Source organism: Odocoileus virginianus, unplaced genomic scaffold, assembly GCF_023699985.2.
Source record: "Odocoileus virginianus isolate 20LAN1187 ecotype Illinois unplaced genomic scaffold, Ovbor_1.2 Unplaced_Contig_24, whole genome shotgun sequence".
NCBI classification, from domain to species: domain Eukaryota; kingdom Metazoa; phylum Chordata; class Mammalia; order Artiodactyla; family Cervidae; genus Odocoileus; species Odocoileus virginianus.
Genome location: NW_027224341.1, coordinates 1,325,544 through 1,343,391, shown reverse-complemented (window position 1 = coordinate 1,343,391; position 17,848 = coordinate 1,325,544). Strand labels below are relative to the sequence as shown.

Sequence of the window (17,848 nt, the reverse complement as noted above, 5' to 3'; positions counted from 1 at the left end):
CTGAAAAATTTTCCAATTCAAGCCACAATTTCATTTTATGAAGATTCTGATAGTGAAGACGAAACTGAGGAGCTGATCTGTGAAAATTAACCTGATTACTTTTGATGACATTCAAAGCTTGTAGGTACAAATTAGATTAGTGTACAAATGTATCATAATCATTTTTAAATTATTTGTATATAAATTATTAATAAAATGAAATATTTAGTAATTACTATAGTAGTTTGGCCTTTTTTAATCCCTACACTATAATTCAGTGTTGGAATTTAAAAATAGGTTCTGTTTACAAGTGTCTTGATTGTATTGTAAACATTTGGAGCTTACAAAAGATAATTTCGATTGCTTCATCAAATTACAAATTTATCTTTGTTTATAATTTTGAAAACATTTATGTATGACTTTTCAAAGAATAACAATATTTAATTTTCAAGACTGAATTTGTAACATCTGGTATTTCCTACTGATCCCCATTAGATGTTGTAGTTACAGATGAGTATTATTAGGTAATGAGGAAAATCACCTTATGTTATCAATCACATGTTACTATTATGTATTAGCTAGCAGATGGTGAAAAAGATTGTAAATCATTGTCTATAATTAAGATTGGGAATCGATGTTAGGACTATTAAATTTTAGCAATTTTAATGAATGGTGAGTCAAGTTATTCTCACTTTAATACTCTTCTGCTGCCCTTAAATTCAGCAGTAAAATAGCATGGGCGTTTAGTACTTATGGCACCACACTGAGGGGTCCCCATAGTTCAAACAAAACTTCTAACTTAAATGGAGTCTAAAGAGGGGGAGACAAAATGCCAGAATTTTATAATCATTTTTTCATTTCAGTCCACAAGGGAGCTAAGAAACTTGGCCGATAGGAAACATTCTCCAATAATATCACCCTCCATTGCTCTGGTTCCCAGGTCCTGTATTCTCATTTAAAAAATTTTCTCCTGGGAAATGAAATACGAAATTCTTAGTGATTAGCTTTAAAAAAAAAGATTTATAGATAACATCCTTTTTTAATGAAAGAGAAAACAGGAGCACTTTGCATGGTAGAGGTAACATAGTAATTATGATCATGAAAGTCTTTTAGCTCAAATACAATCTTTTCAATTACAAGGAGCTGAAATACAAGCATTTCCATTGCTTAGCTAAGAAATGCCCCTTACTTGAATGGCTACATGCATTCACACACTTCCTCTTCTAATTGGAAAGAGACTACAAACATTGATTTACAGGCACTTTAAGAACAAAGCAATTGAAATAGAACAAGTTCAAACCATGTTTCATAGTCAGGAAAAATTAGTTACAGAAAGAGGATAGAGAGAGTTACTTAGAACTATATTTCTTCTCTTGAAAACTTTCCTTTCACTGGATTCTACTCTCAGGATATACGTGTTCCCCAAGAGACATGCAAAACCCCACCAGATCATACATCTAACATGGACCTTGAGCATTAGAGAGTGGTGTTTGCCTGCACAGTATTTATGCTGCTGTTATTAATATGTTGGAATAGCATTAAGAGCCACAGTCACATTTATTGAGTGCCTACCATTAGCCAGACATCTCACTTAATCCTTACTAAGACCTAAACCCATTAGGTAAATGGAAAATGAGGCATTGAGATATTGCTCATTTATTAACCCCAGGGATGGCATCCAAACTAAACCTATCTGAGTGTTAAACTTGGCTAACTGTGCAACACAATATTCGGGGGTGAGCTACATTAGTCACATTTCGCCGTATCTTTCAAGAAAGAGAGGAAGTTAAATGAGGAGGAAGACCTTGTGAGTGGGTGAATGGAGCAGAGTGAGAATTTACTAACCTCTTCAACTCGTTCACTAGTCATTAGCGAGAGTTCTTAAAGGTTAAGCGTTCTCTGCGCCTCACAGGAGTGCCTGTTTGCATTTGACATCTCAGCTCTTAAAAGTTCTCTTTTCCGTACAGATTGGTGCCTTTAAAGAGAGTTTCTGGCAAATCAAAAAGCCTTAATAGTGTTATTTTATTCCATATTTCAAGCAGTGTGGTGATAGTGCTTTAACAATGGACAGACAGCTGTGTTCTGGGTTCACAGGCATCTCTAAAAATTTATTCTCAGATTCGGTCAGCACCAAGGCTTAGCAAGAGTTTCACTCTTTAATCTTTCCACGGAATAGCTGTCACCTCCTTGCAGTGCTGAAATTCTGGATGCGGGACGAATGGGGCATGCGTAGTTTGCACTGGTTCCGCCCCAGCCCGCTCTCCGTTCGCCTCGTTGGCTCCGCCCCACGGCCTCGACGTGCTGCGTCATGGCGCGCCTCACCCCGGGCGACCCCGGAAGTGGGTAGGGGGCTTGGCCTCTGCCCGGCCTCGGAGCCGGAGCCGGAGGTGTTACTCCACAGGCGTTGAGCTGAGCTGTGGAGTCTGGCGGCGGACCCCGGGCAAGGCCCGGGCCAGGGGTCCAGGATGCTGAACGTCCCTTCCCAGTCTTTCCCGGGCCCCAGCTCGCAGCAGCGCGTCGCCTCCGGGGGGCGTAGCAAGGTAAGCGCGCTGCAGTCCTCTCTTCTCGCCGGCATCTCAGGCTCCGGCACAGTCCGTTCTCTCCTTACGCTTTCCCACCTCCTGTCCCCACCTCCGGCTTTCATTCCCTCCTACCCTTGCTGGCGATCTCTTTCAGATCCCACGCGTTCTCCAGTCCTGGAACTCTCTTAACCTTCATCTCTTACCAGCTGGCCCCTTTTCTTATGCATGCCTTCATCCCGTTCTGTCAGTTCCCTTCTTCCAACTCTTTTTTCCCATTAATCAAATTCAGATATAAGGTAATGCCAGGCTCTGTGCTTCCCATATTGTAGGTACTCTGTATCGGCTTCCTTCCTTCAACATAACCTGCTCTCCGTTCTTTTGTTCACTTTCCGAAGGGGTTGTGAGCGATCTGGGTTTCCTAGAAGAGGGGAAAGGCTGGGCAATAGCAACAGTGACCAGTATTTATCCTTCCAAGGGCGGGGACTCGAGGACCTAGGGAAGATTGGAGAAGAGAGAACCAATTTCTATACAAACCTCCGGTTAGGTTTAGGGACACTTCTCCAAGGCACACTGCCTTTCTCTCTTGCTCTGATTCTTGATTGTTTTATCACTGTCTTTTCTACTGATATCTCTTGCTAATTTTGAAGCTAATAATCTCTTTAATCTCTTTAAGATTTTGTTGAACATACTGTTACCAACAGGTGGGATGCAAATGTGTTTTATATTTGCAGAATTTAATGAAATTGTCTCCCATGTTCATTGCAGTATGATTGTTGCTTGCTCCTGTTGTTTGTTAGTTCCTCATTCAATAACCACATCTTCATGTTTTGTTTTCAAGACTTCCACCTGATCGGGCCATTCCTTTCTTCATTTCTGGACTCTTGAGTCTTTAGCATTAACATCATTTGGGAACTTCATCAACTTTATTTTCTCCACATGGACCTGGAGTTTGACCCTAGGTCAGAATTATGAGTTCAGAGATCTGTAGCTTCCATTAGCTTTTTCAGAAGTCTGTAATCCCAACTATAATAATATAACTGAGATTGATTAAATGCTTACTGACAGCCTGAGTGCTTTACATGTATTAACTTGTGTAGTCTTTCCAGTGACCCTGTGAAGTGGATGCTTTTGTTATCGCCATTTCACAGCAAAGGAAACAGGTTAAGAAATGCTGCCTTGAAAGAGGCTTCATATGGTGTGACTCTGATGGTGACTTTTCTTTTATTGCTCCATATATTGGCCAACCATCCAATCACTTGTCCTCTCCTTGGGGTTTGACCTGTTTCTCTCCTTAAATGCTTGGCTAAATAGTAGAAACTTTGCAAAGAAAGAACCTCTGAATTAGAATATGAGGGTTGCTGCCCTTCTCCTTTAAAGCTATCAGCCATGTTCTCAGTATCATTTAAAGGAAATGGTAGTGATGTCACAGGTGAGTGTTTGGGCCCAGAAAGTGAATAAAATAAAATTAGTGTGCAATTCACACTCAGACTGATTTTTTTTTCCCCCTTTGTGAAATTGTTGCTGAACTGAACTTGGGTTCACTTGCCTGACATGCAGCAAAGCCAGTCCACTGACACTGGGTTGTGATGGAGGAAAGTACAGCTTTTATTTGCAGGACATCAAGCAGGCAAAGGAGAAGAGAGTGACAGAGGATGAGATGGTTGGATGGCATCACTGATGCAATGGATGTGAACTTGGGCAAACTCTGGGAGATGGTGAGGACAGGGAGACCTGGCGTGCTGCAGTCCATGGGGGTCTCAAAGAGTTAGACACAACTTGATGACTGAACAACAGCAAGAAGCAGGGAGAACAAGCAGCTAATGACCAAAAGACCCAAACTCCATGATGGCTTTCAGGCAAAGATTTTTAAACTCAGCATTTGAGATGAGAGTCTTAAGGTGCATGGTTAGCTTGTGGATCTCTTCTGTTTGGTTGCTGGTGATATTTTAGAAATCTCAGTCCTCTGTCTTGTTCCAGCCAGTCTAGGGTCTGTATGCTTGTGACTAGCAGTTTCTGTCCCTTGAGGTTCTGGTTTCTGTAAAACAACTCAAGGACATTAGATTGTTAACTGTATCTACTCAGGAGGGTCTAGGAGTTCTGTGACGATGTTATTTTCTTGCTTGACCAATGTTCCTGGGTTTCTGCATTTTCTCACATCTGTAGTCTTAGCTGTTTGAGTCTGCTCTTTGGAATTAGGGGAAGGCCTCCAAGGCGAAAGCTTTTTCTAGAAACAAGAAGCAGGGACACACACCCGGGAGGGTCCCTTAGAGCCCTGCTCAATCAAAACTGGCTAATCTGGAAGATGTGAGAACCTGTGTCAGGAGTGTATGAAATAGGTTGTGGGTGAGAAGACAGAACTTAGTTGGGGAGGTTTGTGTATCACAGTTGTTAGAAACATGGGCTTTTGAGTGAGAAAGATTCATTCTTTTTCCATCTCTACCTTTTAGCCTCTTTGAGTCTCTTTCCTCAGTTGTAAATGGGAATAATATGAATCGTATCCATTTTATAGGATTGTTCATAGGATTAAATGAGCTAATGTTTCTCTCAGCATAGTCCTGAGTTATCGTAAGCACTGACTAGGTGTTACTGGCCTGTAGACTTTTATGCAGACCTCATTGATTGTTGAGGGATTGCTGTGTGAAAAAGCCCGTAGCACAGTGCCTGGTGCAGAGTATGCACTCAGTGTGGTGGCTAATGTTATTTCTAATAAGCAACTAGTAAGTATTTATTGAGAACCTATCATATGCTCGAGATGTGGTCTTTGTTGGGGAGGGAGAAATTTCCACTTTTATCCATCCCTCTTGAGTTCTTGTGGCTGGACTGATAAAGTTGACACAAGACAGATTAGCAGTAGAAAAGATTTAAATTTTATTCATGCTTTTAAGCTTTCAGACAATAAATTTGATGCTGAAAGCTCAGCTCTGTGTACCCTGGTGCTGAATCAGACCTTGGAGACAGAGTTTGGTGAAGTGGGAAAGGACGGCTTCACTGCTTTGCCAGGCAGAGGGAGACAGGGCAGGCTCCTGTCCTCAAACCGCACGTCCCGACTTGGGCAAGAGAGTGGCAAGTCCTGAGGTAAAGAAGGTGTGATCAGCTCGTGGCCAGTTCTTCCGATGGGTTGGTGATGAGGTAAAGAGGAGTCACTGGAAAAGACCCTGATGCTGACAGAGATTGAGGGCAGGAGGAGAAGGGGCAACAGAGGATGAGATGGTTGGATGGCATCATCAACTCAATGGACATGAGTTTGAGCAAACTCCAGGAGAGAGTGAAGGACAAGGAAGCCTGGTGTGCTGCAGTCCACGGGGTCGCAAAGAGTCAGACACAACTGAGCGACTGAACAACAACAAATAGGAGTCAACATCGACAGCCTTCAGGTCCAGCTGCTCTGGGGAACTGTGTGCTTGTGGGCAGCATACCATAACTTCCCCCACCTAGAAGGGGTTTCACTATCTGCAAAAACAGCTCAAAGATACTGTTGGGCTTCCTAGGTGGCTCAGTGGGTGAAGAATCCTCCTGTAATGCAGGAGACACAGGAGATGCAGGTTTGATCGCTGGGTCGGGTAGATCTCCTGGAGAAGGAAGCGGCAGCCCACTCCAGTCTTCTTGCCTGGGAAATCCCGTGGACAGAGGAACCCGGCAGACTGCAGTCCATGGGCTCGCAAAGAGTCGATGCAGCTGAAGGACCTGAGGATGCAGACTTGATGGGGAAACAGGAACTTGCCCCAAGACTGCTCTTGACTGCTTCTCCCTGGTCTCACCACCCCTCCCTTCCCTAATTAGCAGCTGCTTGAAGCTGCCCATCGGAACTCAGGGAAGGTCACAGAGGCTTAACAAAGGCTGTTTCCAGTAATCAAAGAAATGAGGGACCCAGAAAAGCTCTGTGCCCAGGGGCCCAACAGGGCCCTGCACGATACCAAATTTGAGAGGAATTGATGGCACAGAGAAACTTAGGTCTGGGTACTTAATTAGTAAGGAATTTAAACAAAGTTTGGGCTTGGGTAGTAGATGAGTAAAGAAGAACACAGCTTGCTTATAGTCTTCTGGGCCCTGAATTTCCTATCGCTGAGAGAAGGGTGTCTTTCTACCTTCCAGTACAGGAAGGGCACCTTCCACAGGGGAGATTTGTTTCCTGCTTTCAAGGAGACCAAGAGAGTGGTCCAAGGATTTGTCTTGCATGGCCTGTGCTGGTCCCCAACAGCTCTGTTTTCAAAGAGTGTATTAATCCAGTGGGCTTCACAGTTATAAATGCCTAAGGACTATAACAGTCTGTTATGACCACGAAGAAGTTGATGCCAGAGAAAGCTTCTGGAGGAAGTAATGTCTGTGGCGGGGAGGGGCGAATCATTTTCCATTTTCCTAAAATATGGAACTCTACTGTTTGTGCCTAGAGGATCCCCATGGACAGAAGAGCCTGGCAGGCTATAGTCCATGGGGTCACAAAGAGTCGGACATGACTGAACGACTAAGCACAGCATAACGAAGTATAGAATGGCTACCCAGGTAGCTTAGTGGCAAGGAGTCAGCCTGCCGACGCAGGAGACGCGGGTTGGATCCCTGGGTCCGGAAAATCCCCTGATGGAGGTAATGGCAACCCGCTGCAGTATTCTTGCCTGGGAAATCCCATGGATGGAGAAGCTTGGTGGGCTACAGTCTATGGGGTTGCAAAGAGTGGGAAGAGACTGACTGAACATGCACATTTGCAAAGCATAGAATAGGAAGGGACTAAAGTGCAGACATGGAGCTAGTGAAGTCAACTCCGACCAGATTATGAAGGGCGTGGTCAACCTCTCTAGGGAATTTAGAAGCATTATAAGAAATATGAGGAGCCACTGAAGGAGGCAGGGCCCTAAATTAGATCTGTATTTCCGAAAGATAACTTTTAACTACCCTGCAGGTATGGAATGGTGAAAGAATCTTTCCTATCTTTGGGATAGGAAAGATCATATGTTCTCACACTTCATTTATGAAGACCAAGAGACCTAGAGAGTTGTAGTTAGTGATGCTAAGAATAGGATGATGAGGATTAGTAAGAAGAAATGTGAAATTGGCAAGGCACCACAGAACTATTAACCTGACTATTTGGGGAGAGTTGAACGTCTAAAATAGATATGATTTAGGGAATTGAGACATGTAAGCATTTTAGTCCTTTGGGCTTCTCTAACAATACCATAGGTGCCTCATAGACAACAGAAACTTACTTCTCACACTTCTCATTGATCTCAGGTCACCTCGACCTGCAGCAGCTTGAAGCAGGACTTGGGTTCCTGGCCAGAGTTTGAGTTGTAGCAGTGAGAACACCGAATCCTAGCCAACAGGCTAGCAGTCAGTGACAAGGCCCTGGCCCTTCAGCTTTGCAGAAAAAGAATTCCCACAAAGACAGAAAGTAGTGAAACAAGTAAAGTATTTATTAGGAGGAAAAGAGTACAGTACATGTGGATAGACACACAGGCAGACAGAGAGTTGCTTAGTCGTACCCTCCTGGCAGTTTGAATTACTTACATGGGGCATATCTTCTGGGTTTCCTTTGGCCAGTCTTTTTTTTTTTTTTCATTTATTTTTATTAGTTGGAGGCTAATTACTTTACAACATTGTAGTGCTTTTTGCCATACATTGACATGAATCAGCCGTGGATTTACATGTGTTCCCCACCCTGATCCCCGCTCCCACCTCCCTCCCCATCCCATTCCCTCTGAGTCTTCCCAGTGCACCAGCCCTGAGCACATGTCTCATGCATCCAGCCTGGGCTGGCGATCTGTTTCACACTTGATAATATACATGTTTCAATGCTATTCTCTCAGATCATCCCACCCTCGCCTTCTCCCACAGAGTACAGAAGTCTGTTCTGTACATCTGTCTCTTTTTCTGTCCTGCATATAGGGTTATCATTACCATCTTTTTAAAATTCCATATATATGCGTTAGTATCCTGTATGGGTCTTTATCTTTCTGGCTTACTTCACTCTGTATAATGGGCTCCAGTTTCATCCATCTCATTACAACTGATTCAAACGAATTCTTTTTAATGGCTGGGTAATATTCCATGGTGTATATTTACCACAGCTTCCTTATCCATTCATCTGCTGATGGGCATCTAGGTTGCTTCCATGTCCTGGCTGTTATAAACAGTGTTGTGATGAACATTGGGGTGCACGTGTCTCTTTCAGATCTGGTTTCCTTGGTGTGTATGCCCAGGAGTGGGATTGCTGGGTCATACGGCAGTTCTAATTCCAGTTTTTTAAGAAATCTCCACACTATTCTCCATAGCAGCTGTACTAGTTTGCATTCCCACCAACAGTGTAAGAGGGTTCCCATTTATCCACACCCTCTCCAGCATTTATTGCTTGTAGACTTTTGGATAGCAGCCATCCTGACTGGCGTATAACGGTACCTCATTGTGGTTTTGATTTGCATTTCTCTGATAATGAGTGATGTTGAGCATCTTTTCATATGTTTGTTAGCCATCTGTATGTCTTCTTTGGAGAAATGTCTGTTTAGTTCTTTGGCCCATTTTTTGATTGGGTCATTTATTTTTCTGGAGTTGAGCTGGAGGAGTTGCTTGTATATTTTTGAGATTAATTCTTTGTCTGTTTCTTTCATTTGCTATTATTTTCTCCCATTCTGAAGGCTGTCTTTTCACCTTGCTTATAGTTTCCTTTGTTGTGCAAAAGCTTTTAATTTTAATTAGGTCCCATTTGTTTATTTTTGCTTTTATTTCCAATATTCTGGGAGGTGGGTCATAGAGGATCTTACTGTGATTCATGTCGGAGAGTGTATTGCCTATGTTCTCTAGAAGTTTTATAGTTTCTGGTCTTACATTTAGATCTTTAATCCATTTTGAGTTTATTTTTGTGTATGGTGTTAGTGTTCTAGTTTCATTCTTTTACAAGTGGTTGACCAGTTTTCCCAGCACGACTTGTTAAAGAGGTTGTCTTTTTTCCATTGTATGTTCTTGCCTCTTTTGTCAAAGATAAGTTGTCCATAGGTTCGTGGATTTATCTCTGGGCTTTCTATTCTGTTCCATTGTTCTATATTTCTGTCTTTGTGCCAGTACCATACTGTCTTGATGACTATGGCTTTGTAGTAGAGCCTGAAGTGGCCAGTCATTTTGATTTGCCTGGTTCAGAGTCTGTATTTGGTATATCTCAGGATCCTCCCATGTGTGTGCACACATCTCTTAGCCAAGATGGAGAGTGAGCCTATGGGTAAAGAGCATCAGTTGGCATCTGTCCCGTTTTGACTTCCAAGGAGCCTTTCTGCACAGATGTAGTCGGGGAGATTGCCTCTCTCAGTTGTCCAGCTGTTCTAGTCTTGGAGTTTTGGTCAACCGGTAATGAATCTCCAATGACTTTACCCTAGAGGGCCCATCTACCTTCTGCCTCATCATGACTGGGAAATCCAAGATCAGTGCAAAACTGGCCAGTTTTGTGTCTGGTGGAAGCCTGATTCCTGGTTTGTAGCCATCTTTTCAGTGTCCTTACTTGGAAGAGGTGAGGGAGCTCTCTGTATGGCCTCTTTTGTAAGGGCCTTAATCCCAACAACCTCGTCACCCACCAGAGGCCCCACTTCCTAATACCAGCACATCGAGGATTAGCATTTCAACCTAATTTGGTGGGGGGATACAAACATTCAGTCTATAGCAAGAAGCTTCCTTGAATAATGTGACTGCTTTTACATTAAACAATTATCTGGTACTATATTACATACTAGTTATACAGGTTAGATGTCTGGAAAAATTTCCACTAGGGTGTCTTAACTGGTCAAAATACTAATGACATAATAATACTCCTTTTCTAAAAGCCTTGAAAATGTATTTTGTATTAAACACAAAGCCCTGCAAAATCCCAAACATCTTGTTATTAGACCCTCTGAACAGGTGCAGGCAGAGTTTTGTGGACACGGCCAGATAATAAATATTTTAAGCTTTGAGGATGTCATAAGGACTCAGTCTCTTCACCACCACCACCACCACCACGTGTAGAAATTATTCTTGGCTCAAGGGCTGCTCAGAAACAGGCACAGACCCGTTTGCCAGCTCCTTCCCTGGAGTGAAGCGGTTTTATTATTTTCTATTACTTGATAACCATTGTTTCTTGGTGGATGGATTCTTAGAAAACATCTTTCTATTTCATGTAGTTCTAATATTCTGTGTATGTTGAAAGTCCGGAAAGTCAACTTTAGCCAATTGTTTCTATTTTCTTCTATCAAATTTCATTTGATTTTTTTTAAGGCAAAAAAATGTTGGTCCAGGTTAGTAAGCAGCTACAACATATTAGTGATAGAGCCAGGACCAAAACTTGTCTGCTAACTCTGGGTTCAGTACTACCCTTGTACTATGATTTCATTAGATCAACATTTGTGTCCAGAATTTCTAAACCCCATCTCATGGCCCAGGTGTTTTATATAATGTTCCATTTGTAATTCTAATACACCCTTCTAACGATGGAAGAAGATTTTTAGAATTTTTAAATTTGTTTTCTTATCCTTTTGAGTGGGAATCAGAGTAATGAAGTGTCCTGAAGACAAACAGCAGGAGGGGGAAGGAAATTCAGCTGACTTGAAGAAGCCACATTGAATTCTTCGCTTTTCCTTTTTGAGGTCCCTCTGAAACAAGGCAGAAGTCTCATGGATTGGATTCGACTGACCAAAAGTGGAAAGGACCTAACGGGATTAAAAGGCAGGTTAATTGAAGTAACTGAAGAAGAACTTAAAAAACACAACAAAAAAGATGACTGTTGGATATGCATAAGAGGTAGGTGGAATTTACTGTGTGCTGCAGAATGTTTTGGTGGGCTTTCCACAATGGTAATGCTATACACCTCTTGGCCCTGTTACTTGGTAATATGATTCACAGTTAGTAACAAACATGTTAGTTAGGAACTATAAACACAATTTTCAGTTAGTAACATTTGCAGTTAGTAAAAAGCGTGTCTTAAACAGGACAATAAATTCTTTAATTCTGAATTTGGACAGTATTTCTCTCTAAATCACTGTTCATACAGTATCCCTGTACTGTATTCCCTTTGAAAGAAAACAAGGGTTTGACAGATAATATAATACAAACTAATGAAATTATTCAACAACATGTAGTTTAAATGCAACAATGTTCCACCTTTGTGTCTTACAACAGAATTCCATAGGAAAAAATTGTCTCTGAGACAAGCAGGATCTTTTGTTTTCATTTGCAGCAATTTTTATTACTTAATCCATGTTTATTAGCAATATTAGTTACTAGCCCACAACAAATTAGAAGCCCCAAGCTGGAAATACTGAATTGGCCAAAAAGTTCATTCAGATTTTTCCGTAAGATATTGTAGAAAAACCTGAATGAAGTTTTTGACCAACTCAATAGATAGATTGGAGAGAGTGAGCAGAGAAGTAGAACAGTAGCTGATGGAAGTAGACTTCGTGGTGTCTGCCAGCCTGGCATGGGGAGGGAAGCAAAAACAATGAAGGGCTTACAGCTATATGCTGGGTCTCCACGGAGAGTCCTTGAGGTATCCAGGAAGAGTTCAGTATATTTGCTATCCTCAGTCTAAAGAGGAAAGGAAATGCATCACTCATTGCTGTTATCGCTGTTGTAATTTTATCATTGTGTAATTTTGATTTGTTGTGTGTGTGTGTGTGTGTCAGTCACTCAGTCGTGTCTGACTCTTTGTGACCCCACGGACTGTGTAGCCCACCAGGCTCCTCTGTCCATGGAATTCTCCAGGCAAGAATGCTGGAATAGGTTGCCATTCCCTTCTCCAGGGTGTTTTCCCAACCCAAGGGTTGAACCTGGGTCTCCTGTATCGTGGGCAGATTCTTTACCATCTGAGCCAGCGGGGAAGCCGCTTCTTGTCAGTTATCCTGATAGCACTGTCACCCGCATGAGGGCAGAGGCCACGCCAGTCACCTGCCCTGCCTTCAGTGCCCGCCACATTCAGGTCACCCTTTGTGTTTGTTGAACTAGTGCAACACTTTCAAGAAGTTTGGTTACTTGAAGAGGCGTGTGGCTGTCACAGTCAATCAGAGATAGGATAAATGGAAAGACACCAGTAGCCCTGTCAGTTTGCTAAGTAGGCCCAAACAAAATATAACAAACTGAGTGACTTGAACCACAGAAGTTTATTATCTCCCAGTTCTGAAGGCTAAACTTTGAGATCAGGCTAATCTTTGGGCTTGAAGAAGAAACTGTTCCATGCCTCTCGCCTCTCTTCTGGTGGTTTGCTGGCCGTCTTTGGAGTTGCTTGGCTTGTTGGAAAATCACCCTGATCTGTGACTTCATCTTTATATAACTTTCCTCCTGTGTGCTTGTCGGTGTCCGGATTTGCTGTTTTTAATGACACCAGTCATTTTGGAGGAGGAGCCTGCCAGATTCTCCTATGACCTCACCTCTGCGTTGACCCCATATCCACATAAGGTCATGTTCTGAAGTACTGCAAGACTTTAACATCTGAGTTTGAGGGATACACAGGTAAACTCATTACAGATGGAATTAGATGTGCAGAATGTTTTCCAGCAGCAGAGGGTATGGAATCTTCCAGCAGGGGCTGGGATAGCTTGTCCCAAGACAGATGCTGTTTGGGCAGTTTCTCAGGGAAATAAAGTGTTTCTAACACCCTCTTGCCTTCTGTGTGTGCTGCAGACCTGCTTACCAGGTGCAGGTCACTGGCAGCGGGTGCCGCCCCCATTCTGCCTGAGTGTCTTCTGCTGGCCTCTGTGAAGTGGAGGTCAGCTTTCCCATGAGCATCTCTCAGCTGGTCCAGGCTGCTGGCATGTCTGACCTGTTTCTGCAGTAGGAAGCCACTTTTCCAGAAAAGTCTCTCATGTGAACCCTTCACATCCTAATGCTGTTAAATAAATGAGCCGTTGTTATAGGACAGTCATACTTTATTATTCATTTGATAAATTGGTGGAGACCAGGGACTAGTTTGCTATGTTTGAAACATAACACATGTTCCCAGCTACATATCTCCCACAGTGATTTGAATGGCTGACACTCTTCCAGTGAGGTCATTGATTTAAGGTTAAATTCTTTTAGAGTTTCTATTGAACAGTATATTCTACCCTGTTAATAAGACTTCTCCCCCGATTGCCAAGTAAGATGTCCTTTTTTTTTTTTCCTGTTGACAGAGTTTGGTTTTTAATTTCAATCAAGCAGCAGTTGATTGAGGCACTGCCCTAGGATCCTTCTGCTAGCAGGAGAAAGTAAATGACTGTTGGACAAGACCTGAAGAAGTGCCCTATGAAGGCTGTAAGGAAAGTGAGACCAGACTTCAGGGAGGGAGATGTGGGCTAGGAAAGTCAGAGACGCTTTTATGATAGAGATGAGCCTTGAAACTGTCTTCAGGATTTCAGTGGGAAGTGAGGGTGTCGACACAGGAAAGCTGGAGGTGTGTTCTGGAGCTTAGTCTTCCTGTTAAGAGAATTATAAGAAAGGAGACTATAAAGGCATGTTAGGGAAGATTGCGGAGGACCTTGAAAACCAGACTGAGAAACGTATTCTTAATTTTGATTGCGTTGTGAACTATTGGAGATGTTTGAAGGTGGGAACAGTATGATCAGAGATGGCCTTGGGTCTATGGCCATACCACCCTGAACGCGCCCGATCTCGTCTGATCTCGGAAGCTAAGCAGGGTCGGGCCTGGTTAGTACTTGGATGGGAGAGATGGCCTTGGAAAGATCAGTCTGGTGATGGGTATAGTGAGTTGACATGAGACTAGCAAAGTTTTTAGCTCATACAAAAGTTCAGGAGGTAATAGATAAGCCAGGATGTTGTCAAAGGCAACAAAGTAGGATGAATGTGAGACAGACAGATTACTGGTCATCTAGGAAAGTAGAAGAAAGCACAGGACTAAATGTAATTGTCTTTTTCTTCTTAATTGTTCTAATTTAAAATGTTAATGATACCTTCCTGAAGGAAATGTATGCCAGATCTAGCTTCGAAAGTCAGAGATAGTGTTTGGACACAAGTTTTAATCAAAGCTGTACCACAGAGAAGCACAGATCATGGTATAAATTTTTTTCCTCATTTTTAAAATATTCTTCATTTTCTAACAATTACACCATTTTTATGTCAGTTCAGATTTCAGCTTGATCAGCCCAAGAGAGACATAAAGTGTCTCTATAGGAAATATATACTTTAGTTTGTAATATTTAATGTCTGCAGTAGTGTAGTGTTAGTCACTCAGTCATGTCTGACTCTTTGCAACCCCGTGGACTATAGCCCACCAGGCTCCTCTCTGTCCATGGAATTCTCCAGGCAAGAATACTGGAGTGAGTAGCCATTCCCTTCTCCAGAATGTTGAATAACACACTCAGTCCTATCTGACTGTTACGGACACCATGGACTGTAGCACACAAGGCCCCTCTGTCCATGGAATTTCTCGGGCGAGATTATTAGAGGAGGTTGCCATTTCCTCTTCCAGGGGATCTTTCTGACCCAGGGATCAAACCCACATCTCTTGTGTCTCCTGCATTGCAGGCGGATTCTTTACCCATTGAGCCATCAGGGAAGATTTCTACCCCCTTTATCTAGTAACTAACAGGAGATTCTTGGGATTGGCTCTGATTGGCACAGTTTTGATCATGTTCTGATTGCTAGAATAGTGGTTCTGTTTAGGGGGAAACGGTATAAGTTAATCACTTAAACCTAGGTTACAAGTTCATCCTGTAGCTTAGAGAGGGGCCAGACTGAAGTGTCAGGGAGGATGTGACTCCTTGAACAAAGAGTGATGCTGTTGCTGGAAGTGGAGTGGGTCCTGGAGTTAATGCCACTACAGAAAGTAGAGTACCTTGCCAAAGTCATAGCTGATGAAAATGGAGCCACTATTTTAACCTAGGCAACTTGATTCTAAGCTGTTATGCTTAAACTACATTGCACTGCTTCCTGTTTTATCATATTCAACTCTAGATTGGATCCTGGCTTAGCCTTTGTGCCATAACCCACTTGTGAGTGCCATTTGTGAACTAATTCATTATGAAGTTACAGTGAAGTGCCTATTACTTGCAGCTCTTCTCTTGTGCTAAATAACATTACTAATTAAAAGTCATACAGGTTTTTCCATAAGATATTACCAAACAATCTGAACAAAGATTGAGACAATTTTTATTTTTAGAAATTTAGGGAAGTATAGCTTTTACTTTTTTGTGTGACTGTGTGTGTAGTTGTCACTCATAGAAAATAGAGGCTGTAAGTTTTACCTTCTTTTTCTGTGTATTGGTTCAACGTTTAAGCAGTAGTTCCTGGGATCTGCTATGTGTCCTGCACTGTACCAGGCCCTGGGTTGTGACCTGGAAATTTAGAACAGAGGTGCCCCCTGCTGTTATGGAATTTATAATCTAGCGCAGAACACGAAGTGTTAACCAAGACTGAGGAGTATTGTGAAAGCGAGGTCTGCTGTGCTAAGAGGGAAGACTGGAAGACTAAGCAGAGATCAAAGATAAGTGGGTGTGAACCAGACAAAGAGGAAAGGGAACAATACTGTAGGTTCCGGAAAAAGCGTGTGCACAGTCTGGATGCTGTGACTGTGTAGGGGAAAAGGTGACTATGTACACATGTAACTGACTCACCCTGCAATACAGTAGGAACTAAAACACCATTGCAAAGCAACAATTCGCCAATAAAAATTAATTAAAATAAAATTTTTTTTAAAGCCCAAGTGCAACACATAAGTATTCATTGTGAATATGAGGAACTTCAAGTTAGTGATACCTGTATTCTTTCTTCTCTCCCTTGTGTTAAAAAGTCAAACACTTTCTTTCTAAGGCTCACTCTTTTCTCAAGCTTGATCCTTTTTGTGCTCCTATGAGTTCTCTTCAGCCTCCTCTGTGATCTCAGGCAGTTGTTGAACCATTGTTTAAACACAGTTCGTTCTCCTAACAGTTTCTTCCTTTCAGTCTTCTCCTCTTAGCCTGGTTCTCTTGGACTTGCTTCTTCCCCTGGGCTTTCTTCCTCAGCATTTGATATAGGACCTCTGTTAGAACATGTTAGGTTGGTGCAAATGTAATTATGGTTTCACACCATGAATTTTGGGCTTCCCTGGTGGCTCAGATGGTAAAGAATCTACCTGCAATGTGGGAGACCTGGGTTCGATCCCTGGGTTGGGAAGATCCCCTGGAGAAGGGAATATCTACCCACTCCAGTATTCTGGCCTGGAGAATTCCATAGACAGAGGAGCCTGGCAGGCTACAGTCCATGGGGTTGCAGAGTCAGACACGATTGAGTGAGTTTCACTTCACCATGAATTTTTAGTCATTATAACTAAGCTCAACCACTTCTCTGTAGTCAGAATAGGAACCATTACAGTCAACACATTTTTGCCAACAAGAAATAAGTTTGTTTATTCCTGTAGCATAAAAATTTGTGCTTCAGGATTCCACGGACTTTTAGAAAGCACTTTCTGCATCCTGCTGGTCATGGAAGCATCTTGCCTGCAAAAAGTCATGACATTTGGCGAGAGGTCAGGTGAATATGGTGGATGAGGCAAAACTTCATAGCCCAATTTGTTCAACTTTTGAAGCATTGGTTGTGTGACATGCGGTTGGGCATTGTCATGAGAAGAATTGGGCCCTTTCTGTTGACCAATGCCGGCTGCAGGCATTGCAGTTTTCGGTGCATCTCATCAATTTGCTGAGCATACTTCTCAGATGTAATGGTTTTGCCAGGATTCAGAAAGCTGTAGTGGATCAACCAGCAGCAGACCGCCGAACAGTGACTATGACCTCTTCTTGGCTCAAGTTTGGCTTTGGGAAGTGCTTTGAAGTTTCTCAGTCCAGCTACTGAGCCAGTCGTTACCTGTTGGTCCTTCAATGGACCGGAACCTGGTGGTCCGGAGTCGACGATGAGAAGTGAAAGAAGGAAAGGCTAATATTCCCTGGGTTACGCAGCTGGCTTTCGCACTCCAGGGAATCAGCCAGAAATAGAGAGAGAGAGAGAAAGAAAGAAAGACACGGGGACCCAAGCTCTGATGGAGCAAAGGTGTTTTAATCAACATGGTGTGGGCATATATACTGTCTTACAAGGTAGTTATTCTCAGCAAAGATAAAGATTAAAATTCCAGACTTACAAAACATAAGGTGATCCATATTAAAGAGAGAGAGTTGTAAACAATCACTTTTTTACCGTATGGTTCATAAGAAGGAAGAGGGTACTTATCACCGTATTGAAAAACTAACGAAGGAAATGCCTGGATTCCTCAGCCCCGGGAGAGGCGGAGGCGTGCCTCTCCTCTTAATTCCTGAGGAATTAATAAGGAATAGAGGATTCATGACAAATCCAAAACAGCACACAGGAAACCTCCTGTCAAATGCTTCCTGACAGTTACCTTTTTGTTGCACATCACAATCTGATTGATAAATTATTGTTGC

The 17,848-nt window shown here is 42.6% G+C and overlaps 1 protein-coding gene across 3 annotated transcripts in view; it reads left to right on the top strand.

Annotated features, from left to right (window-relative positions):
* The first annotated feature begins 43 nt into the window (after window positions 1-43).
* CYB5R4 (cytochrome b5 reductase 4) overlaps window positions 44-17,848 on the top strand; it is a 98,802-nt gene continuing 80,997 nt past the window's right edge. For 2 of the 3 annotated variants that reach the window (XM_070464461.1, XM_070464460.1), the window contains exons 1-2: window positions 2,304-2,519; window positions 11,096-11,249. In XM_070464461.1, coding sequence (XP_070320562.1) covers window positions 2,445-2,519; window positions 11,096-11,249 — 229 coding nt within the window. In that variant the 5' untranslated portion in view covers window positions 2,304-2,444. Of the gene's footprint in view, window positions 121-2,303; window positions 2,520-11,095; window positions 11,250-17,848 lie in introns of those variants that run through there. The other variant, XM_070464462.1, reaches the window with a different exon arrangement.